The 25,986-nt window shown below is 37.6% G+C and overlaps 1 protein-coding gene across 1 annotated transcript; it reads right to left on the bottom strand.

The window, feature by feature from the left end:
• Positions 1–11,782: 11,782 nt before the first annotated feature.
• On the bottom strand, positions 11,783–25,419 carry LOC148296415 (ubiquitin C-terminal hydrolase 12-like). The gene is made up of 4 exons (XM_088248516.1): positions 25,284–25,419; positions 17,533–17,671; positions 17,289–17,440; positions 11,783–16,219 (listed from the first exon to the last, which is right to left on the bottom strand). Exons 1-4 carry the CDS (start codon positions 25,417–25,419, stop codon positions 15,834–15,836), a joined length of 813 nt encoding a protein of 270 aa, XP_088104642.1. The 3' UTR covers positions 11,783–15,833.
• Between the last annotated feature and the right edge of the window lie 567 nt (positions 25,420–25,986).

Raw genomic sequence — 25,986 nt, 5'->3', positions numbered from 1 at the left:
GTGATTACATACACAAACGTGAAACTGCGTACATAAATTTTTGAATCACATGTTTCTTTTCAGATTCTGAGCCACCTGAGGCATCATGCTAATTGCCTCTATTTGCTCTTACTTGTAGAACCTGCAAAAGTTCGACATGATCATTATTTCTCTTCTGCAGTGCTTCTACATTCTGGTTGGCACAGTAGAGCCGTTTCTGCAAGTTCGCCACCAGAGCTTTCAAGGAGGCCACCTCCTCACTCAGTGCTGAACACTCCCGCATCCTCGCCAGTAAACGCATGCCCAGATTTGTAGCTGAGACCGTGTGGAGCACAGTTAAATCATGGGACTCCTCCACCGCGACCTTATCAAACCTCTGTGCCACATACATATGATCTGTCGGTGTGAGTCTACTAACAGTCATGCCTCCTAGCAGCACTGCTCTATTTGGGATTGACTCAGAGAAGGTTGAGGCCGAGCCATGATGATACGATGAGTTTGGGAAGACAGGGTTTGGAGGAGCACTTATCTGCGCATTCGGTGGTGCAAGTGATAACTCAAGGTTGAGGTCATCAATGAGCATAGCTGATGATGCCATTGTTTTGCTTCTGGATTATTTGATGGTTTTCCTTGAGTTTTCAGGAAGAAATGCAGGGTACTCCGACACTTCACCAATGAACAGTTTAAATAGACATCTACTGATGAGGGAGTCGACATCCACTTCGGATCTCTAGATTGCTATCCAGCCGTTTGCCCTTTTTTTTTCTCGGATCCCTTCGCTTCACGAGGATTTTGCGATCGCGTGCATTTCGAGGGGAGCATTTCTACTTTCACTTTACTTTTATTTTTTTACCTCCGTGTTTTCTGGTGTTTTGTGTTTTTGCCCGTTACTTTCACTTTACTTCCATGTTTTGTGTTTTTGCCTGTTACTTTCACTTTCTGTTTTTGCCCGATACTTTGATTTTCTGGTGCTTTGTGTTTTGCGTATCCTTTCCAGTTTTCGTTGTTCTTTTATTTTAAGTTTGGGAAGTGTGCTTACTTTTTCTTTTTCTTTTGCAACTTAATTTCTTTTATTCCTGAAAAGAAAGAAAAGCAGAAGAAGAAAGACGAAACAAACAGGCACACCAATAATACATTAGAAATTATTTTTTCACAGTGCTCGGTGTCTCGACCATAGGAGCTTTGAGTTTGGCCCTATGGTTGTCATCCTCTGAGTTTTCACGCACAGCCTCTTGGGGCTCACCACTTGAGCTCCGAAAGATCGCACTTTTAGCTTGAGCGTAACTTCTCTCGCGATCTGGTTGCTTGCGTTTCCCCGGTCGGTCTAGGTCCTCCAGTTGCTTTCGCATGTCTCGAGAGTACAACTCTACCATCTTTGATAGGTTTTATTCTCGTCCCGCAATACTTCTAGCTGGTGTCGATTCACCTCCACTATCCTTGACCTCTCCCTTTTCAAGCTTTTTATAACACTCTGACAATCTTCAACCATACTTCGCTCCGCCGCCAACTGACTATTCAGCATCTCTACCTCATGGGACTTCGCAAGTAGGCGATGACCCAAACTTGCGACACATGTTGTACTCTGCACGCTCAGTGCCAGGGCGTCGCTCACGACCCGATTGTCATCCCTTGTGCCCAGCACACGTATATCTTTAGGAGTCACTAGATTTCTCGCAACTCCAATGGCAACATCGTTGTCCAAGAGTATTGAGTCATTTACTGTTACAGGCCCCCGTGCGGAGGCAAAATAGGGCACCCACACTAGTGCCACTGCTTGGCCCCATGTCTGAGTCGGTCGAGCTAAGTTGAGATCCAACGAAAATGGATAGGAAGAGGCCATTTGATTTCTCACTTTCTTTTCTTCTTTCTTTTCTCTTTTGTGTGTTTCTGAGTTTGTGTTTTTCATTTTTTTCTTTGCCTTTTTTAGACTTAGTTTTTTCTAAACCCTAGCCGCTGCGCTTCTGAGTTTCGCTTGCCCCTACGACTTATCTCCATCTGCCGCACCCGTCCCCCAACCCTCTTAATTGCATTTATGCCTTTTAGCGCTTTCAAGAAATAAAAAGTCGTCGCGCCTTCCTACGAAGCCAATAATTCTGGCTTGGGGGATGTGAAAGCTGCCTCCGCGCGCCGACACGTCCCTCACCCCTTTTACCCATGACTTCCCAGGAACCGAGGCATCAGAGACCATGCTCTCCTTTTCAGAAATCCCACTCCCTGCGCTTCTGCTCACGTTTCTATAAAAAAAATATAAAATAAAAATAAAAACAATAATAAATGTTTGGGCTTTCATTTGGGTTGGGTTTTCAATTGATTTGAACGTTCTCATGGGCTGGATTTATGCGTGCGTAGAACTGTTGTTAGGGCTTACTGTTGTATTTGGTTTGGTTTTGTTCCGTTTGATTTTGTTTTGTTTTTGCAACTGAGTTGTAGTTTTAATTCTTGTTTGTTCTTTTATTTAATTGCTTTAATCCCTTTCATTTCTTGTTATAACTTTGCTAATGCCTAAATTCTTCAACATTGAGGACAATGTTTGATTTAGGTTTGGGGGTAAGGTTTAGAAGTTTTGTTTTTATTATTATTTTATTTCACCCAAAAAAAAAAAAAAAAAAAAATTGGTGTAATCTCTAGATTTTTATGCTTACTTTCATCAAATCAGATTCGACACTCATGAATGATTTTTACGATTGGAAACATATGATTAAATTTTAAACCCATAATTTTAGTTTTTTTTCTCTTATTTCTATTTAGTGGATAATTCATGAGTTATACTTTGAATTCTCACATGCACATCAACACTTTAGTGAGAATGAAAGAAAAGATCAATTATAGTTAACTTTGTTGTTTTAAGCCGAGTTAGATGACATTGCTCTTGATTGACCTTGGCGTAAAAAAATAAAAAATAAAATAAAAATAATAATGTTAATTTATCCAGAGTTTTACTTAGTAACCGGGCCTCTTGCCTAAACAGCAGCAAGTGTTCGCGTCAAACGGTAAAGTTTTAGGGTAAATACATTTTGTGACTAGTTTAGTTCTGTAGCCTTTTTAACTCGAGTTAATAAGCCCTTAGGGGTGTTTCTACACCTAATGCCTTAAAACCTTTGGTTTGAGAGTCGTTGGCCTAAATCTCGCTACATGGGTTAATTAGAAAGCTTAATGGAACTAAACATTGCACAGTCACAATTTAAAAAAAAAAAACACACACACACACAAATGTATATATGCCTTGGTTAGTTATTTGCACTGAAATTTGATAATGATTGAAATAATGAGGTTACTGTTATTGAAATTGACTTTTGTCTCTAAAAAGTGTTGGTTCACTTAAACACCAAGGGAAACAAATGAAAAATTTACTAAATGATTATAAGTGATCGTGACTTTATGTGGGGATTAATTTGAAGCGTGTTTGCTCTTTTAAAAATTGTTCATGAATTTTCAATCCAAATAGCTTTGATGATGGTTAAGCATTTGTTTAAAGTTTCAATTTCGTTGTAGCATAATTTTAATCTCTCATTTCGATGTTTGTGGGTATCATCACTGAAAGCCCTCACGAGACTATACTCGTCCACTAGGGTAACCTAGGGGTTTAAAGGCTTCTTGCATATGCTAAATGCAATCGAGATCCTTGCGAAAGTGGCTTAGTTTTCTTTTCTACTTAGTTTTTATTTTCTTTTGCTCGAGAACTAGCAAAATATAGGTTTGGGGGTATTTGATGAGCACAAAATTAATACAAGTTTTATCCTTAAATTTATATTTGTTAGTATTTTCTTTTCTATTATGTAAATCTGTTAGAGTATTTGTATTGGTTATTTCCAATATTTGTTTTTGTATTTAATGAGTGGTTGTTTGTAGATATTAAGTGTCTTTCACCAATGGCATGAGGAGGAGAATGAATAAACAATGAAGAGGAAGAACTCAATTTGGATTTGATGACTTTGCCTTTTACAGCTCATGCTGTACAGTCCATTTGCAGGCCTGACAAACGAATTCTCCCATGCTCAAATGAATAATTATCCTTCATGACACTTGTTCAAAAAGATGTCGACTATAACATATCCAAAAATTGGAGCAATTGGATAAAAACTCAATCCACAGGCTGTCACACACCAAGACAGGTTCATAGAAGACAGCTTGCATATGCAGCTGGAATGAAAGGGACTTCATGCTTCTATAAGTAGGCAGCAACTCAAAGAGAAATTAAAAGAATGGGAGAGACGGAAAAGAGAGGAAAGAGGGGAATACAAGAGAGTTATTAGCTCTCGGTTCTTTCCTTTCCATCATTGTTCTCTTTTTTTCCTTGTATCACCTCTCCTCTATCACCTCTCTTGTATTCCCCTCTTTCCTCTCTTTTCCGTCTCTCCCCTTCTTTTAATTTCTCTTTGAGTTGCTGCCTATTTATAGAAGCATGAAGTCCCTTTCATTCAAGCTGCATATGCAAGCTGTCTTCTATGAACCTGTCTTGGTGTGTGACAGCCTGTGGATTGAGTTTTTATCCAATTGCTCCAATTTTTGGATATGTTATAGTCGACATCTTTTTGAACAAGTGTCATGAAGGATAATTATTCATTTGAGCATGGGAGAATTCGTTTGTCAGGCCTGCAAATGGACTGTACAGCATGAGCTGTAAAAGGCAAAGTCATCAAATCCAATTGAGTTCTTCCTCTTCATTGTTTATTCATTCTCCTCCTCATACCATTGGTGGAAGACACTTAATATCTACAAACAACCACTTATTAAATACAAAAATAAAGATTGGAAATAACCAATACAAATACTCTAATAGATTTACATAATACAAAAGAAAATACTAACAAATATAAATTTAAGGATAAAACTTGTATTAATTTTGTGCTCATCAAATACCCCCAAACCTATATTTTGCTAGTCCTTGAGCAAAAGAAAATAAAAACTAAGTAGAAAAGAAAACTAAGCCACTTTCGCAAGGATCTCGATTGCATTTAGCATATGCAACAAGCCTTTAAACCCCTAGGTTACCCTAGTGGACGAGTATAGTCTCGTGTGGGCTTTCAATGATGATACCCACAAACATCGAAATGAGAGATTAAAATTATGCTACAACGAAATTGAAAATTTAAACAAATGCTTAACCATCATCAAAGCTATTTGGATTGAAAATTCATGAACAATTTTTAAAAGAGCAAAGACGCTTCAAATTAATCCCCACATAAAGTCACGATCACTTATAATCATTTAGTAAAATTTTCATTTGTTTCCCTTGGTGTTTAAGTGAACCAACACTTTTTAGAGACAAAAGTCAATTTCAATAACAATAACCTCATTATTTCAATCATTATCAAATTTCAGTGCAAATAACTAACCAAGGCATATATACATTTGTGTGTGTATTTTTTTTTTTTTAAAATTGTGACTGTGCAATGTTTAGTTCCATTAAGCTTTCTAATTAACCCATGTAGCGAGATTTAGGCCAACGACTCTCAAACCAAAGGTTTTAAGGCATTAGGTGTAGAAACACCCCTAAGGGCTTATTAACTCGAGTAAAAAAGGCTACAGAACTAAACTAGTCACAAAATGTATTTACCCTAAAACTTTACCGTTTGACGCGAACACTTGCTACTGTTTAGGCAAGAGGCCCGGTTACTAAGTAAAACTCTGGATAAATTAACATTATTATTATTTTTTTATTTTTTATTTTTTTACGCCAAGGTCAATCAAGAGCAATGTCATCTAACTCGGCTTAAAACAACAAAGTTAACTATAATTGATCTTTTCTTTCATTCTCACTAAAGTGTTGATGTGCATGTGAGAATTCAAAGTATAACTCATGAATTATCCACTAAATAGAAATAAGTGAAAAAAAAACTAAAATTATGGGTTTAAAATTTAATCATATGTTTCCAATCGTAAAAATCATTCATGAGTGTTGAATCTGATTTGATGAAAGTAAGCATAAAAATCTAGAGATAACACCAATTTTTTTATTTATTAATTTTTTTTTTGGGTGAAATAAAATAATAATAAAAACAAAACTCCCCTAAAAACAAAACTTCTAAACCTTACCCCCAAACCTAAATCAAACTTTGTCCTCAATGTTGAAGAATTTAGGCATTAGCAAAGTTATAACAAGAAATGAAAGGGATTAAAGCAATTAAATAAAAGAACAAACAAGAATTAAAACTACAACTCAGTTGCAAAAACAAAACAAAATCAAACGGAACAAAACCAAACCAAATACAACAGTAAGCCCTAACAACAGTTCTAGGCACGCATAAATCCAGCCCATGAGAACGTTCAAATCAATTGAAAACCCAACCCAAATGAAAGCCCAAACATTTATTATTGTTTTTATTTATATTTTATATTTTTTTTTATAGAAACGTGAGCAGAAGCGCAGGGAGTGGGATTTCTGAAAAGGAGAGCATGGTCTCTGATGCCTCGGTTCCTGGGAAGTCATGGGTAAAAGGGGTGAGGGACGTGTCGGCGCGCGGAGGCAGCTTTCACATCCCCCAAGCCAGAATTATTGGCTTCGTAGGAAGGCGCGACGACTTTTTATTTCTTGAAAGCGCTAAAAGGCATAAATGCAATTAAGAGGGTTGGGGGACGGGTGCGGCAGATGGAGATAAGTCGTAGGGGCAAGCGAAACTCAGAAGCGCAGCGGCTAGGGTTTAGAAAAAACTAAGTCTAAAAAAGGCAAAGAAAAAAATGAAAAACACAAACTCAGAAACACACAAAAGAGAAAAGAAAGAAGAAAAGAAAGTGAGAAATCAAATGGCCTCTTCCTATCCATTTTCGTTGGATCTCAACTTAGCTCGACCGACTCAGACATGGGGCCAAGCAGTGGCACTAGTGTGGGTGCCCTATTTTGCCTCCGCACGGGGGCCTGTAACAGTAAATCACTCAATACTCTTGGACAACGATGTTGCCATTGGAGTTGCGAGAAATCTAGTGACTCCTAAAGATATACGTGTGCTGGGCACAAGGGATGAATCGGGTCGTGAGCGACGCCCTGGCACTGAGCGTGCAGAGTACAACATGTGTCGCAAGTTTGGGTTATCGCCTACTTGCGAAGTCCCATGAGGTAGAGGTGCTGAATAGTCAGTTGGCGGCGGAGCGAAGTATGGTTGAAGATTGTCAGAGTGTTATAAAAAGCTTGAAAAGGGAGAGGTCAAGGATAGTGGAGGTGAATCGACACCAGCTAGAAGTATTGCGGGACGAGAATAAAAACCTATCAAAGATGGTAGAGTTGTACTCTCGAGACATGCGAAAGCAACTGGAGGACCTAGACCGACCGGGGAAACGCAAGCAACCAGATCGCGAGAGAAGTTACGCTCAAGCAAAGAGTGCGATCTTTCGGAGCTCAAGTGGTGAGCCCCAAGAGGCTGTGCGTGAAAACTCAGAGGCGGACAACCATAGGGCCAAACTCAAAGCTCCTATGGTCGAGACACCGAGCACTGTGAAAAAATAATTTCTAATGTATTATTGGTGTGCCTGTTTGTTTCGTCTTTCTTCTTCTGCTTTTCTTTCTTTTCAGGAATAAAAGAAATTAAGTTGCAAAAGAAAAAGAAAAAGTAAGCACACTTCCCAAACTTAAAATAAAAGAACAACGAAAACTGGAAAGTATACGCAAAACACAAAGCACTAGAAAATCAAAGTATCGGGCAAAAACAGAAAGTGAAAGTAACAGGCAAAAACACAAAACATGGAAGTAAAGTGAAAGTAACAGGCAAAAACACAAAACACCAGAAAACACGGAGGTAAAAAAATAAAAGTAAAGTGAAAGTAGAAATGCTCCCCTCGAAATGCACACGACCGCAAAATCCTCGTGAAGCGAAGGGATCCGAGAAAAAAAAAAGGGCAAACGGCTGGATAGCAATCTAGAGATCCGAAGTGGATGTCGACTCCCTCGTCAGTAGATGTGTATTTAAACCGTTCATTGGTGAAGTGTCGGAGTACCCTGCATTTCTTCCTGAAAACTCAAGGAAAACCATCAAATAATCCAGAAACAAACCAATGGCATCCTCAGCTATGCTCATTGATGACCTCAACCTTGAGTTATCACTTGCACCACCGAATGCGCAGATAAGTGCTCCTCCAAACCCTGTCTTCCCAAACTCATCGTATCATCATGGCTCGGCCTCAACCTTCTCTGAGTCAATCCCAAATAGAGCAGTGCTGCTAGGAGGCATGACTGTTAGTAGACTCACACAGACAGATCATATGTATGTGGCACAGAGGTCTGATAAGGTCGCGGTGGAGGAGTCCCATGATTTAACTGTGCTCCACACGGTCTCAGCTACAAATCTGGGCATGCGTTTACTGGCGAGGATGCGGGAGTGTTCAGCACTGAGTGAGGAGGTGGCCTCCTTGAAAGCTCTGGTGGCGGACTTGCAGAAACGGCTCTACTGTGCCAACCAGAATGTAGAAGCACTGCAGAAGAGAAATAATGATCATGTCGAACTTTTGCAGGTTCTACAAGTAAGAGCAAATAGAGGCAATTAGCATGATGCCTCAGGTGGCTCAGAATCTGAAAAGAAACATGTGATTCGGAAATTTATGTACGCAGTTTCACGTTTGTGTATGTAATCACATGTTATGAAATGAATAAGTGTTTGAGCCAAATTTCTGTGTGTGCAATCATGAAGCAATCTACTAATTTAAAAACAAAACTTCTAAACCTTACCCCCAAACATTGTCCTTAATGTTTCAAAATAAAAGCATAGCAAATGTATGAAATAATAGGGTAAATGATATAGAAAGATAATACCTGGAAAATATGTGTGCCAATCCCTTGGTATTTATCCATTGCAGAATAAAAAACAATCAAAAAAATTCAAGCAAAAATAAATAAAGACCAAAATGAATCAAAACACAGCAATTTTTTTTTTTTTTAACACTCAGTAAAAAAAAACTAATACTACGTTAAAAAAAAAACACTTATTTTAAAAACACACAAATATACAAGCAACTCATGGATGACCAGTTAAGGGCTTCAGAAAACACAGCCATGGAATCCGGGAAGGTTGGAGGGGTCACAATGGTCCCGCTTAAAACCCAAACTTCTTAAACACCGAAGGTGTCGCCTAAAGAACTCCTAGACACTGTATTGACGAAGACGCTCACTGGAGTTACCAAAAGTTATCTCATATGAAAAATCTTTTTTTTATATAAAAAATTTGTTTTTTAAAAAATAAAATAAAATAATAATAATAATAATAATAATAACAAAACAAGAAAAGAGAAAGGATTGGAATGCTCCCTCTTGAAGCGATTAGGTTGAGCATGGATGCATTTGGAGGTCGCGACTTCTCCTACTACTCCACACTTCTCCTCCTTATGATTAGAGTTGTCTTCTTTCCCTTTTTTATTGAGCTATCCTAAATTGCAGGTGTCCAAAACGCACCTTTAATTTCACTCCTCTAATAAAATCTTATGATACCTGTACAAACAAGCACACAAATCAGTTCAAGCAATAAAAACAAGCACACAAATTGACATAAAAAAAAAAAGAACTTTCTTAAAATAAAATATAAAACTTCTTCCAAGTCCAAGGCTGCACCAAAAGAAGCTTTGATGATATAACTGGAACAAAGAAATGAAAAATCAATACACAATGATATTACAATAGAAACAAGAGAATTAACAAAATCTGTTTTTTTTTTTTTTTTTAATTTTAATTTCGTTTTTTTTTTATATAAATTTTTTTTATAAAAGTTATATATATATTACAATAGAAACAAGAGAATTGACCAAATCTAATTTTTTTTTTATAATTTCGTCTTTTTTTTTTTAAGTTTTATATATATTACAAAACTAAATTATAACTAGTGGAAGAATTTAATAAACCAAAATTTGATTAGTTTTCCGTTGCAATCCCCGGCAACGGTGCCAAAAACTTGTTGTCACCAAAAGCGATGTCTTTTAAAATTTATAAACTCGTAAGCGCACGAATCGAATATAGCATAAGCGTATAAGAGCGAGGTCGTACCCAAGGGATTGCGTGTAAAGATTGAAAACCAATTATACCCAAGTTAATTTCATTGCCAACCTAGTTGATTCAAATGGTGATTTGTTTGTTAATAAAGAAAATTAAATAAAGCATAAAACATATATAGAAATGACAATAAACAGAAATTAAGATTTACATTTATGAGAAAAATAGCTAAGGTATTAGAATCCACACCATTAATTATTCCATAAGATCCTAATTATTTATCTTTCAATTCCCATGGAGTAGCAATCTAGAAATCAATCTACTGCTTTCTCAAGATTTATCAATTAAGCTTGTAATTTAGATCATAAGTAAATTTTCCTTCCCTTCATAAGTACAAATTCTAAGCATAATATGTAAACAAAATTATTTAACTACAAAGGATCAAAGTTTCCTAAGCATCCTATGTGAAAAAGTTTATTTGAATAACAAAATATCAAAGAAATTTGTAAATTAGAAATATAAACCAAGGATGAATTAATAGATTAATCCAAACTCTTAACTACCACAAATACATGTTACATGTCACAAATACATGATAGAAGTGGTGAAAAGATGATTAATCTATTAATCATGTGAAGTGAAAATTATAATCATTGAACACCACAATATTTGAGAATTGAAAATAAAAACTAGAACTTTATTTAATAATGGTGTTTCATCCAACCTTAGTTAAGTAATTTAAATAGACATAATTAATATTTAAAACAAAACAAAGAAACTAAAATACATAAATTAAATGAGAACTAGGAAAGGTGAAGAACAATTTTAAAAGAGTTATTAGCTCTCGGTTCTTTCCTTTCCATCATTGTTCTCTTTCTTTCCTTGTATCACCTCTCCTCTATCACCTCTCTTGTATTCCTCTCTTTTCCGTCTCTCCCCTTCTTTTAATTTCTCTTTGAGTTGCTGCCTATTTATAGAAGCATGAAGTCCCTTTCATTCAAGCTGCATATGCAAGCTGTCTTCTATGAACCTGTCTTGGTGTGTGACAGCCTGTGGATTGAGTTTTTATCCAATTGCTCCAATTTTTGGATATGTTATAGTCGACATCTTTTTGAACAAGTGTCATGAAGGATAATTATTCATTTGAGCATGGGAGAATTCGTTTGTCAGGCCTGCAAATGGACTGTACAGCATGAGCTGTAAAAGGCAAAGTCATCAAATCCAAATTGAGTTCTTCCTCTTCATTGTTTATTCATTCTCCTCCTCATGCCATTGGTGGAAGACACTTAATATCTACAAACAACCACTCATTAAATACAAAAACAAAGATTGGAAATAACCAATACAAATACTCTAATAGATTTACATAATATTAATACAAAAGAAAATACTAACAAATATAAATTTAAGGATAAAACTTGTATTAATTTTGTGCTCATCAACGACATCGTTTTAATGAGAAACCCAAAAGGAACAGCGCACATCTTCTTCCTGGTGCATCTTCTTCCTCGCGCATCCTCTTCCTCGTACATCTTCTTCCTTGCATAGCTTCTCTGTGCCAGAAAAGAAGTGTACAATTCTAACTAGACACACATATAAAGGAGTCTTGTCGTAGTAGATGCGATTTTTAGCTACCAAAACATGAAAGCCTCATTTAGACATTTAATCAAACAAATGGTGAGCACCATCAGAGGTGCAAATTCCGGCCTCTCCAGGTAATTTTTCGGTGAGGGGAAGTGTAGCTGCACCTCCTTGAACCTTAATAGATCCGCCACTGCTATCTATTAAACAGTTAGTTGATTACGGATTCCTTTGTCTGTACATGTATTACATTATCCCATGAGTCACTTTAATAAGTTTTTAATGAACTAAAGGGACCGTCCCTCTTCCCACCCAAACCATCTAAAACCAAAATTATCAGAAAAAAGGTACCCCATTTGCCAAACATAACTGGGTTTTTATTTCAATAAAAAAAAACAAAAAAACAAGGTTTATTTAGGCTTATTTACAGTAATACCCCTTGAAACTGCGATCAAATTTCACTTTGTCCCCCCAAACTTAAAATGGCCCACTTTCCCCCCTTGACTGAGGTTTAATGTTCCACTTTGATCCCTATCGTCCACTCCATCTGTTAACTTCAATGACGTGAAAACAGTGTTTTTTGAAATTCCATACACATGGATCATTATTCACCAATTGAGTGAGTGGCATGGCAAGTGGTGCCCCCCTTGGCATAGAGATTGCACACCATTCCTTCCCTCTATTTCCCTCATCTCCTCCTCTCTCTTCCCTCTGAACACCACGACTGCAAGATGCTTTGTTTTTCCTTCCATGGCTTCACATCCCCTCCTTCCCTCCTTGCCCCTTCTCACCATCCCCTCCCTCAGTTTTTTCCCTCTTATTCCTCTTTTGCTTTGATTTTGTGCAGTTCTTTTGTTTTTGCACATGTTTTGGTTTGGTTTCGATTGTTTAGGTTTTTTGCAGATTCTGGAGTTCCTGTATAGATCTATTCCAGATATATACTTTTCCCAAGGACTGCCAATTGGTTTGGTCGGCTTGGTCCTTTGGTGGGCAAATTTGGAGAGGTCATGACTTGGCTACTTCAGGATGAAGGTGGATTTTGCCTTTGTCAGGCCTAGGCTACGTTGGAACTCTATGCAGAGAGATGGCTGGCTGATTTGGCAAGGTATGCCCGACACCTTGGGTGTTGTCGTGCTAAGCTAACTGGTGGCAAATGTTCTCCCATTTACATTTCAGGGTTTGGCAATCATGTTCCAACTCGACATTTTTGGTACGGAGGTGGTCGTAGTTCTCCGTCATTTTGGCAACATCGGCACGAAGTTGCTCCACTTCGGTCTAAAGATACGCATCGATTGAAGGTTTCCTTTTGGAGGATTCCACATGGGGGGTGTGATGCTTAGTGCCAAGGTTAGCTTCACTCGGCATGACGGAACGTGATGTACTGAAAAGACGATGGGTTCTGAGAGGCAAAGGAGCCAACAAGACTAGTAGAGATGTGGGATTCAAAAGTCGTTTCCCACAGACGACGCCAAACTGTTGACACCCAAAATCGGGTGTCAACTTAGATAGAAAAAGTGCGAAGTCTTCAACAAGATTAAAGGGTTATGGACCTTCGGCCTAGAAGCTCATCCTGCAGAAGAAAGATGGAAGAAGCAACCGTCAAGCTTCGAATACCGATGTGATACATGCCGAAGACTAACTGATGCTTAAGTCAGCAAGTGTGGAGCATATAGTAATTTGGGCAAAGTAATAGTAAAGGTGAAAAGTAGTTACTCTTTTTACCTGGGCACTATTCCTCTTTTATAGAGAAATGAAACTGGGACAAAGTTTTGATGTGGGACTTTGTGCAAGTCACTCTGGTGGCGACACGTGTCCAATGCTTAGGTTATGTAGTTGAGAGCTTCAGCAATTGCCTTCGATTGGCAATTGCCACATCGGAGGAAAGATGTCTTTAATAGCTGAGATCATGATTGTGTCATCAGTCTAGGGGTCTGTTTGCGCAATGATCTCCTAATACCGAATGTACTCAGTTGATTATGGTACAAACGGCTACTTTGTTTCTCTTGTACCAACCAAGTCAATTTAGGCTATAGAAAATAAAAACTCACTATTATATATCAACATAAATATCTCAGCACAAAATTATGCGCTTGAAAATTGGAGGTATCGCCAACTAGGTACCAGTCATATAACCAATAATGACGAAAACGTCATAGTAAAGCTTTGTCGTATTCAACTTAGAGAAGTCAATTTTTCATGTGATTGTCCCAAAGACAAGCTCCTTTCTCATTCTTCAAAGGTCAAAGTCAAACCCTTAAATACATAGTAACACCAGATATAATAAAGCCAAATGAAAAAAATGACACCAAACAAATATCACTCAACAAAACTTCTTTTGAATAAAGCGTAGAAAATTAAGCTACCATGTATCGTAGGTTGGTTGGTGCTCTTCAATATCTTACGTTCACTCGCCCTGAGATAGCTTATGCTGTAAATATTGCTTGTCAATTCTTGTCTCAGCCTACTGGAAAATTGGCTCGCATAAAGGATACTAATTTTTGGACTAGCGACCGGTCGCACGACATTTGCGACCGGTTGTTTCTGTTGTGAAAATGGACAAACACTTTCACTCACTCCCCTAATGATCTTGTTGTTAATGGACTTTGTGACACACACAAGGATGGATGAATCACACACACACACACTTGAGAAACCAACCAAGCACAAAGTGACACAAGTATTTTAGAGGTTCAGCAATTGCCTACATCCTCTTGGTGATCCCCTTGAGAAATTCACTAATGAAAGAATAAGTTACAACTTTGGTTTACAAAGAAACCCCCTTAGAACTCTATTCTCTCCCAAGCTCTCTTTTCTCTCTCACCCCTTGCTCTTTGATACACTTGTGAACACTCTCTCACACTTGGTGTTTCCCTTCTTTGGTGTCTAGACTACTCAAGACTCAACTCAGCTCTCTCTTGAACTGATTGCCTTCTCTCTCTTCCTCTTCTTGGTGAGATAACCTCCCTTTGAACACAATAGCTCCCAGCTACTTGACAACTTTGAGATTAACCACACAACTTCTGTCTTGCTTCCTCTTCCTTTTAATACACAAGCCTTTGGACTTAGGAGAAGGCTCCATCTTTTCCTCCCACGTTCTCCCCTTGGTTTCCAGACTTGGACCACAACTTGGGCAGAACAAAGGCTAGGCATTGACAGCTGCAACTTCAGCCACCCTATCGAGAGCCATAGGGTAGGTACTCCTTGAAGCAAGTCAACAAACATCCTTCAATGCTCCCTCAAACCTCCCAACTGATTGCCAACCTTCATTTAACTCAGAAGTGACCCCTAGGGTCCTTGGAAATCGGTGGGAGGCGATAGCCATTGAAAATAGAGTTGGAAACTCGAGGAACAAACAGAAACAGCACCTCTGGGCGACCGGTCGCAAGCACTGGGCGACCGGTCGCTTTTACACAGAGTCTTCAGCATTTCAGATTTTCTTCCTGCGACCGGTCGCTCATCGATTTTTCTAAAGACTTTGAATCTGCTTCTAAACGACCGGTCGCTATTCCCTTGCGACCGGTCGCTTCCTGCGACACTTGCATTGTAAATGTGAGCCATTTTACAACAGTTTCTTCACAGAGTCGATGTCTGGAGCTAAGACGACTCGCGACCGGTCGCCAGCTATTTGCGACCGGTCGTTTTCAGGCAGAGTCGAGGCCTGGAGCGAAACCTTCTTGCGACCGGTCGCAAGCTACCAACGACCGATCGCCAGACACGTGCTGTTTCGAATTTGCACTGTTTCTCAACAGTTTCTTTAGTGTGCTATCGTTTTCTATCCACTTGCAAGGATATTTTTTAAGTCACTTCTGACTTAAATGAAAGGTGGCAAGTTGCTGGGAAGCAAGGAGAGCAAATTAAGGAAAGATGTTGGCTGTTTCAAGGTGTTCCTACCTTTATTGGGTAGCTGAACTTGTAGCTGTCATTATCAAGCCCTTTGCCTGCCCAAGGTGTGATCTACTTCAGTAAAACAAGAGCAGAACGTGGGAAGATGTGATGAGGCTTATCTCAAGTGCAAGGGATTGTGTATTTGAGAGAGAAGGAAGCAAGACAGCAGAGAGAGAGGCAAAGTAGCTGGAAACTAGTGAGTCAAGTAGAAGAGAGAGTTCTCAAGTGTATCAAGGTGTTGAGCAAGGGTGAGAGAGAAACAGATTGTGAGGGTAGTGTTCTAAGGGGGTTTTCAGTTGTAAACCAAAGTTGTAACCTATCTTCATTAGTGAAATTTCTCAAGGGGATCACCAAGAGGATGTAGGCAAAATTTGCTGAACCTCTATAAACACTTGTGTCATTTGTGCTTGGTTATTTTCTGTGTGTGTGTGTAAGACTCATCCATCATTGAGTCTTGTCCAAAGTCCATCAACAACAAGTTCTAAGGGGAGTGAATTGGTCTTAATTCACAACAGGCCTTTGTAGTCTTTATAAAACGCAAGAGTCGGCCCAAAGCTGTGAATGCACATTGAATAAATGTACGACTTGTCTTCTTATGGCACTCGAGCAAGGAAGGATAAGACGAACAAACTTCCTCTAGAAATGGAACAAAAGTTTTCTCTACTCGTCCTAAGCCCCGAAAATCGATAAGCTCCCCAGTTTCTTGGTCTTCTAAAATCTTAATGCCACTACGAACTGAAACTTCGACTTCAACAACACATAAATCATTGACAAGATACCCTTTATCATGATCACAAAGCTCACTTAGAAGAATGAATGATTTAAAGCCCCAGTCACTCGCATTTGCCACAAACTCATGTTCTGTATCTATGAAATGAAATGTATCAAGGATCACAAAACTTTAACCAAGAATCAAGCATATAAATGAACAGATAATAAAGCAATATGAATGATATAGAAAGCCCATTGAAGCGAATAGATAAATAAGAAACATAACAAGTAAGAAAATATTTGACTGACTTAAAAGCCTTAATTACAGTATAGCTTATTCTCCAACATTTACCTGGAGCACATATATACTAGGAAGTTAAATGAACCACATATATCAGTACTCCATTGCAGAAAAATCTAAAACCATAACAAAACTAAAATGTTGGACTGATGATCCTCACAACTCCAAACACTCTTCCCTAATGTATTTAGTAGAGAATAAATATGCCACAAAATTTTGAACAAAAACTCAAATTGGCTGATGCTAGAATTTCTCCATTAAAGATTCCTAAAACTTATTAGTTTTCCACTCTACAAGTTTACAACTTAGGCTTCGCATGCCTAGGAACTAGGTGACATCACAAAAACAACTAAAAGAGTCATATGCATGCCTGACCACAACAATAGGAAGTAATAAGAACAATATGAACTAATGGGTGAAAACCATCATGATTGATCATGAAACAATCTTAGACTACTGGAAAACAATATGTGCCACATACGTACATATATATGTGCCATCTCGGTCAGCCTATAATCTCTCAATCACAGAGGATCACAGGGTCATTACCATTTTCATACTTATTCGTCCATTAATAGAACAAACAAAATAAATAATTGATTGAGACAAGGGGAAAGACATTGGACCTGAAGAATGAAGAATGAAGAATGCAGAATAACATGAAGTACAATTAATGCAAGTGATTTGCACATTTTAACACAAGCATTTTGATGTCGCATAGTAATATATAGTGTAGCAGATGAACCATCCAGATCATATCTAAGGAGATAGAGGGAGGACTGTTTAAAAAAAATTGTAGGAAAAAGAATCACTCAATTCCATTTAACAAGTTAAATTAACAAATGACAAGCCACAACATAAAAATCCAGCATAAATTCGAGTTGCGAAATAAACAACATGGTCATGAGCAGAAAAGATATATACTCTTTGTGATTGACTTCTTGCTATCAACTTGATTAACCAGGGTGAGCCTGAACTTGGCATATCTGGTCGACCCAGATGGCAATGTTGAAGCGTCTGCAACATCCAAATACACGGACAAGTAATCTACGTTGTTCCCCTTGGGAAATATAAGGATCCGCGTGATCAAACCAACCCAAGACGATTAAGTCTATATACTAACCAATTATTATCCCAGAAAAAAAAAAAAAAGAAAAAAAGAGTCTACCATTTATAGCCACCAACGACGAAAACATCAGAATAATGCTTTTGCTTGTTCAGCGTGGAGAAGTTGTCGATTCTCCAGGTGAATGTCCCAGACACAAGGTCCTCCTCTTCCTTCTCCTTCACTCTACCAAGCTCAATCCCTTAAATATATTGTAAATGAAGTAGAATAACGAGCATAACATAACGGAGGACGTACTTACCTTCCAACTGACGAATCTGTCATGAGAGAAAGAGTCTTGATAAAAGTAGTGGAAATTATAATTTGGCAGACAAACTATTCTTCTTTTTAAATCCTTGTATTGAACCCTAAACCTCTGGAAGAGAGACAGTCACTTAATTACGGCATATTGGTTTTACAAATTCCGCCAAATCCTTTTTCTTTTTCCTCATTGCATCATTTCATCCAATGCGTCACCGAGGAAAGAACCAATGGTAAAGCACTGTATTTAATTGTTTTTTGTTGTTGTTGTTGTCAAAGTAGACCTTATTTTCGCGCGTATCTGGTTTGAATAAAGGGGCTTCAATTCTAATATTATAAATATATAAATAAATTCTTGCAATTCAACCTCTACAAGGATTCATAAAACTCAAAATTTTCGGATTTCTTTTTAGAACCTTTCAATACCTATATATTTAAAAATTACTCCAACCATTTGAAAGATCAAGCACAATACATGTTGAAAGTTGAATGAAATTTAAGGACATTTGTCCCACATTTGTAGAAAAAAGAAAGAGTGAGGTCTTTATAAGTGTGGAAGTCCCATACTTAGTAAATGGAAGTTGGGTCAAGTGGAAGTCAATTGGGCTTCAAAGTGATGGGCCTTGGGCACTTTCAGATTTAAATTAATTTTTTACTTTCAAATTAATAATTTTTTTTATTAATTCGGATTAGTTTAATTAACTATTTTCTAACAGTTGTAACTCTTCTGATAAGGTTTCAGAAGTTTATTTAAACCAAACAAAGCCTCATTCGTCAAACACAGAAAAAAGCATTCTACAAGCTGTTGCGTAGATACAGCTGCACCAAAATGGATTCAGTTGCATCCTCAACTTGTGATACTCGCAAGTGCACGAGCCGTTTGGTAGTATAGCATATGTAAGTGCGAGGTCGATCCCACGAGGATTGGTGATTGAATGATCCAATTCATTTTCCCTACACAAAACAGAAACGAAAAAAAAGAAAGGAAATAAATAAAACAAGAAAGAAAGAAAATAACTAACTCAAGTAGATAAGTTCCCAAGTTCAATTTAGATTAATGGATTGATTCTAGCTAAAGTATGATTAAGCCATGGTGTGTGGTCATAACCTTGTGTTCCTAATTCCCTAATTTGATCATTTGTTGTCTAACCTAAAATTAAGCATTAGGAACCCATTAAGCATAGAAGAACATTTTAAACAACCAAGCATGTATCTAATCCCTGTTGTCGAATGTCCATACATACTCTTCCTATTCATAGTTCAATTCGAATTAAAGCATGGTGTATACTCTTAATTCAAACCAAGATAGCTAACATGCAAGCCTAAATGGTGATCAATCATTCAAACTAGCATATTAACTTATAAGCATAATGAATAAGAACAAAAACCATAATTGAAACTTGGAAACTAATTAAACTTGAATACTTAAGAAAGAATGTACATTACAAGAAAAATAAATTACAACTAAGAAAACATTAAAGAAAGCTAGAATTGAGAACTAGAAAGCAAAACTAAGAGAATTTGAGGGAGAGAAGGGAAGGGAGCTCTAGAGAAGTGTTTGAGAGCTCCCCCCCTTGGGGTGTGTTTACAAGCTTGGGAAACCTCACTATATATAGGCCTAAGGAAGATGAAAATCTGAATTAAGTATGGCTAATGCATACAACACTTTGTTTTATAAAATCTGAAATGGTTGATGCACTTCACTAATGCATACAACACTTCCATTATAAAATCTGAAATGGTTGATGCACTTCACTAATAAATCCCACCAGCAGCCCTAGCTCATCTTCATGTCACCATGACCAAGCTTCCAACCAGAAATAATAGCTCATCCTGAGGTCAGCATGACCAGCAACTTCAAGGGCTTACGAATTGGGCTTCCCTTAAGCAAATTAAGACTTTAAGCACTCAAACTTGAAGTTCAGAATGTCTTCTTTCCAGCCATATATCATTTGGGCCAATCCAAGGTCGGAGGAGGAAGTTAAGGCCAAAACAAATTGCTAACTCATTTTGCGCGCTGATAAAATCCATCCTGCGCATGGCTCTGTGTTTGCTAGGTAACAGACTCCACAATTATCCAATGGGGCTGAATTTCGGATATGTTATAGTATACACCCATTGGAACAACTTTCATGAAGAATGTGGCCTCATCCGAGCTATGTAGGTTGCTGAAACAAAGCTTGCAATATGACCTACGAAACTGGGCTGGCAGGGGACTGTAGCCAAAATTGAGTTTGTCTTTAAGCTTTTCATCCATTCATCCAAATTAGGCCCTAACATGCATGGATTGCATCATTTACTATCCAAAGCCCTCATTATTACCTAAAGCTCAATGAACTGAAAGATAAACACAAAAAGGATTAAAAGCACAAGTTTAACTCAAAAACATAACCAAATCATAAGCTAGAATGGTACAAAATGATATACAATTATGAACCGATCAAATACCCCCAAACCTAGATTTTGCTAGTCCTCGAGCAAAACAAAAGGAAAACAAAGATAAAAACAAACAAGAAGTTAACTAGACCACTTTCGTAGGTAACTCGATTGCATTGAGCATATGCAACAAGCCTTTAAACCTCTAGGCATCCCTAGTAGGAGGAGTTGTGTCTCCTGAGGGTTTAACAGATACGATACCCACAAACGTTTTACTGACTCTGTAAAACAAGGTAATTAGAAAACTTAAAAGATTGTTAGTCCGTAAGCAAAATAAAAAACAAAAACAAAAATAATGACAAAAACAAAACAAAAATAAAAATAAAAATAAATAAATAAAAACTCAAAACAATCTTTCCGAACATTTTATGAAGATAAATGACTCATGCACATGACTCAAAAGTTTAAAAGCTCAATTTTAGACATTATTTACAAGGCGGCAAAGTTCAAAACATAACATGTTCAAAGTGTATTAGTGTGATAGCCAAATGCAACAAATTCCCCAATCTTAGTTTTCACACAATTTCAAAAATCATACCAAGCACAAATGCTACTTCAAATCTCACCGAAGTTGTCCTCTCACAAATGAATCACTCAGAAGAGGGCTACAATGCAACACTCAATTATAAACATGAGATTAGAGTTAAATCATAAGGGACTTAACTCAAAATAGGAAAATGAAGAACTTGCATTAATATGATCTCAAGAAGGATGCCAAACACTTAAAAGTAGAAAAATGGATGCAATTCAACCACATGACATTTAAGATCAATTTAGGTCTTTAGTATAGGTTGTAATGGGGCCAAGGGTGTAAGGTGAGTAAGAAATGAAAGGTATGGATAATACAAAGCCCAAGGAACTCGCAATGTAAGAGCATAAAACAATTGTTTACAAGACTTCGAATCATCACGATTAGATTTTTTTTTCTTTTACATGATCAAAACTCCTTATACCTTCATTTACATTGATTCAAACTCCTTTCCAAACACCAAATTATTTTGAAGGCCCAAAAATGAATTTTCAAACAACCGCCACTTAATCACAACTTTCTCTTTTCTTTCACCAATTGTGTGATTTTTTTTTTTCTGCGTTTTTGATGTAATATCCCTTCCCAAACTTAGCTTGAAAAACACATCCGAATTAGAGCTCATGAATTCCTTAGAAAGGTAAATATTTGTTTTTCGGGCTAAGGTGAGGAAATATAATTGGTAAAATGAAAGAAAAGGTTTACATGTAGGCTCAAAATGGTAAACAATGGAAAATCATGCTTAAGCATGCATAAGGTTAGCTTGAAAGGCACAAACGATCCAAAGAAGGCCTTAATATCACTTCTTAAAATGTCATGAAGTCAAATTGCATAAGAATGAATGACTTTTAAGTGATCAACCAAATCAATGAATAATGAGATCAAACCATAATTGAAACTTGGAAACTAATTAAACTTGAATACTTAAGAAAGAATGTACATTACAAGAAAAATAAATTACAACTAAGAAAACATTAAAGAAAGCTAGAATTGAGAACTAGAAAGCAAAACTAAGAGAATTTGAGGGAGAGAAGGGAAGGGAGCTCTAGAGAAGTGTTTGAGAGCTCCCCCCCTTGGGGTGTGTTTACAAGCTTGGGAAACCTCACTATATATAGGCCTAAGGAAGCTGAAAATCTGAATTAAGTATGGCTAATGCATACAACACTTTGTTTTATAAAATCTGAAATGGTTGATGCACTTCACTAATGCATACAACACTTCCATTATAAAATCTGAAATGGTTGATGCACTTCACTAATAAATCCCACTAGCAGCCCTAGCTCATCTTCATGTCACCATGACCAAGCTTCCAACCAGAAATAATAGCTCATCCTGAGGTCAGCATGACCAGCAACTTCAAGGGCTTACGAATTGGGCTTCCCTTAAGCAAATTAAGACTTTAAGCACTCAAACTTGAAGTTCAGAATGTCTTCTTTCCAGCCATATATCATTTGGGCCAATCCAAGGTCGGAGGAGGAAGTTAAGGCCAAAACAAATTGCTAACTCATTTTGCGCGCTGATAAAATCCATCCTGAGCATGGCTCTGTGTTTGCTAGGTAACAGACTCCACAATTATCCAATGGGGCTGAATTTCGGATATGTTATAGTATACACCCATTGGAACAACTTTCATGAAGAATGTGGCCTCATCCGAGCTATGTAGGTTGCTGAAACAAAGCTTGCAATATGACCTACGAAACTGGGCTGGCAGGGGACTGTAGCCAAAATTGAGTTTGTCTTTAAGCTCTTCATCCATTCATCCAAATTAGGCCCTAACATGCATGGATTGCATCATTTACTATCCAAAGCCCTCATTATTACCTAAAGCTCAATGAACTGAAAGATAAACACAAAAAGGATTAAAAGCACAAGTTTAACTCAAAAACATAACCAAATCATAAGCTAGAATGGTACAAAATGATATACAATTATGAACCGATCACAAGCACATTCACATTGTCTGAGAGGAAAACAAACAAAGTTCACCAAATTCTAAATCCTAGTGCTAGGGCTTAGAATACAAATAGTTGAATCCTGGGAGGCAATCACTTGTAGAACTTCAAGCACCGAGGAGGGGTCAAGGTTTTTCTCACACAGGTCACCGCTGTCAAGTTTTCTTCAGAATCTGAACGTTGGTATACTCCTTCTCTCGAGCTCGTCGATGTCCCCCTCCCCACCTCGTGCGTCGTTTGGTCCAAGCTGGTTTCGCGGTGTGGTTGGTTCGCTCTGATGATTAGGGTTTGACGGCTAGGGATTTATCTGCCCTAGCGTCGCTGCTATTATCGTTTTGCACGGCTCCATCTACACCCTCATAGTTGAATCTGGGTGTGTATTTCTTGGCTTTGTGTGGTTGTGTGTTCGTGTGGGTCTGCAGCCTTCATGGTGGCTTGATGATGAGGGATGCGACAGGAAAGGTTTCACGAGGTGCTGGTGGTTTATCGATGGTTGGCATTTAGGTTTTTTATGGGGCAGTATGGATCTAGTGCGTTCTACAATTTTCGACGGATAGATCTATGTTCCTATCTCTCAAGAATCTTTTGTGGTGGGGCTCTGAGATCCGAGTAGTGATAGAGCCCTTAATGTTTTTGAGCAATATTTCGGGCGACACCATGTGACGAATTCTCTTAGTGAGTGTAGAATTTGCATCAATGAGTTTGCTGATAAGGCAACGAAGGCAAATCTCGAGAGTCTCCCAATTCTCCCTGATGTGTTCACTGGAACGTTTGGGGCTTGGCATATGATAAACGTTCATATTATGATGCTTTTCTGTTGGATGTTCATCAAACTAAGAGGCCAATCTTGAAACCCCATGCCCAATCGGGTAGGGGTCTAGATTAAGAATCAAAGAGTTGGTATTTGGTACTTTTGTTGACTTTATTCTGACGTTCACGGCATGTTGTTCTATACATCGAACTATGTGAGGTTTTTCTTTGACAATATTACGTTATGGTGGGTTGTTCTTTGAGGGGATTGGAGTTATGCTTTGTTTTGTCTGTTTTGGTGGAGATGGAGTTGCACTCTTGTGTGCTCTCTCCTATGGGGTCTCCTGTGTTGGTTTCTATTAGTTTCTTCATTTCAGGTTCTTTATAGCCATTCAAAGTGTGCTTGATCTGGATTTTCTTGTCAGTCCATGCCTTGTGTGGTACTCTTGTGTGCTTGATCTTGATTTTCTTTCTTGTTAGTCCATGGCATGTGTGGTACTCTTTTCTACTCTGGGGGTTGTCCAATGTGGTTTTCCTGTGAAGGTTTTAATAAGGTCACTGAATTCGTGCTGGTCTTTGTATGCCTTTTTTGTTTATAAATGAAATCTTATTCTCAAAAAACAATGGTATATTTGATGAGTTGTGACAATTTATGAATAAAGTTTTGATGAATGAAATTAAAAACCGAAATGTTGTGCCCTTTGCCTTTTGAATAAATTTAACTATTTTCTGTTCAAATAAAATAATTTAATTCGTAAAATAATTAAGTTTTTCAACATATTCGTATGTGCAGTCTCGTTCACCTGGTCACTAGAGTTCAAGCAATATCTTGGTCACTTACCGTTGGATCTCATCTAACGGTTTATGCTGCACAAGTCCCAATTTAAAAAAAGAAAAATATATATATATTATACAGTCCCCTTTCCCGCCTACTTATTGGCAAAAGAAAAAACTAACTAACTATCTAAGTCTCAATTGTTGACGTGAGTCTCTTAATTAATTAAAGAGATTTATTTCCTTGATTAATTAAGGGATTTACTTTTTTATTTTATATAGTTGACAAATCATTATATAATTAGGAGATACTATCCTAATTGATTACTGTATTTATTTCCTTGTAAAGCACTTATATAAACTCCTATATATACCTAATTGTAGAGAAGAATAAAACTTAACCTAAAGTATTCAAATCATATTCATATTTTAGCATGATTCATAGATTCAAAAGAAAAAAATATGGAAAGAATCAAAAGGAGTTGCAAATATAAATTTTAAAAATTCATAACCACCCTAGTTTTACTAGTACATATTATAAAGAGTTAATTACACTTTAGTACCCTGTGCTTACACCCTTAAGACATGTTAATCCCTATCTTCTCAATTTTTACAATAACATACCCGGACTTTTAAATTTGTTACAATGTACTTCCGCCATTAGGGTTTCCGTCAGATCTCTCCGTTAGTTGCCTACGTGGCACTTTAAGTCCCATATTTTTCAATTTTTGTTAATTTTAAATTGATTAAAAAATGAATAAAATATTTATAAAAAAACCAAATAAATAATAAATAAAAATCTCTCTCTCTCTCTCTTCATTCCCCATGACTCCCACCCTCCAACACCACGAACCCAGAACCCACGGAGGGGAAAGCTCAAAACCTAAACCTAAAAGGAAAGTTCGTCCTTTAATTCTTGCCAAAACCCTCAATTTCAATCTCACCATCTCATTCTATCACAAATCGTAACCCTTATTCTCAAGAAGAATGCTTCTCACTCCGGGTCACTCTCCTCGCCACCTCTCATCCCCTTTACCGCTGCAATTTCAGATAGTTCCGTTCAAACGCCAAGAAGTTCCGCCCAAATCACTTCCAAAAACCTTAGGCCATCCCACAGTCCTCAACGAAGACACCTTTGTCGCCGCAATCGAGAAGATAATCGAAAGGGACTTCTTTCCGGATATCTCGAAGCTTTGGGACCGCCTTGACTAGCTCGAAGCGATCAAGACCCGCGACCCGGTTCAGATCCATGATGCCCAGTTGAAGATCATTGGGAGCCGCGACTTTATGGGCCAAATGTAGTCAAAATGAAAACCCTAAGCCACTGACCGAACATTTTGTTTTGATTTAATTAATTTGATGAAGCTTTCCTGATACCTCAAGTTTAAGTTCTGTATGTTCTGGATTTTTTTGAATTTGAATTGTGTAAACAATTTCTTTTCTGTCTGATGGCTTAATCTGTTGGATATTGACAAATGGTTCATTGATTTTCAGTTGATTTTGCGTCTTGGATGTTTTAGGATATAATTTGCTATGTTTGAGTTTCTTGGGTGCTTTGGTTTCTTTGTAATTCATGTTCTTTATGGTTACAGGGCATATGCTGTGGTCCAGTGAGCATATCTATATTTCTTTGCTGTGCTAGCTTTGATTTGATTTCTCAATGTTTTGCCTAAACTTACTCATTTTTAGTTTTTAGTTTGTTCATTCTTCATGGGGCTTCATTTCTTGTTGTGTTTTTATCCTCAATGCAGGGGGGGGAGATGGGTTCTGGGTTCATGGTGGTTGGAGGGAGAATGCTGGAAGAGAGAGAGAGATTTA

This window comes from Prunus avium, chromosome 2 (assembly GCF_965620075.1).
Source record: "Prunus avium chromosome 2, drPruAviu1.hap1.1, whole genome shotgun sequence".
Taxonomy (NCBI): domain Eukaryota; kingdom Viridiplantae; phylum Streptophyta; class Magnoliopsida; order Rosales; family Rosaceae; genus Prunus; species Prunus avium.
The sequence above is the reverse complement of the archived record's forward strand: the minus strand, read 5'-3'. Positions and strand labels throughout refer to the sequence as shown.

Excerpts from the sequence above, each read along its gene's own strand:
- LOC148296415 (XM_088248516.1), bottom strand. The coding sequence starts at position 25,419 with ATGGATCTGAACCGGGTCGCGGGTCTTGATCGCTTCGAGCTAGTCAAG. Across the intron at positions 17,441-17,532 it reads GTCGTTGGTGGCTATAAATG|CCTTATATTTCCCAAGGGGA; the intron begins GTAGACTCTTTT and ends GATCACGCGGAT. Across the intron at positions 16,220-17,288 it reads CAAGAAGTCAATCACAAAGA|ATACAGAACATGAGTTTGTG; the intron begins GTATATATCTTT and ends TTCATTTCATAG.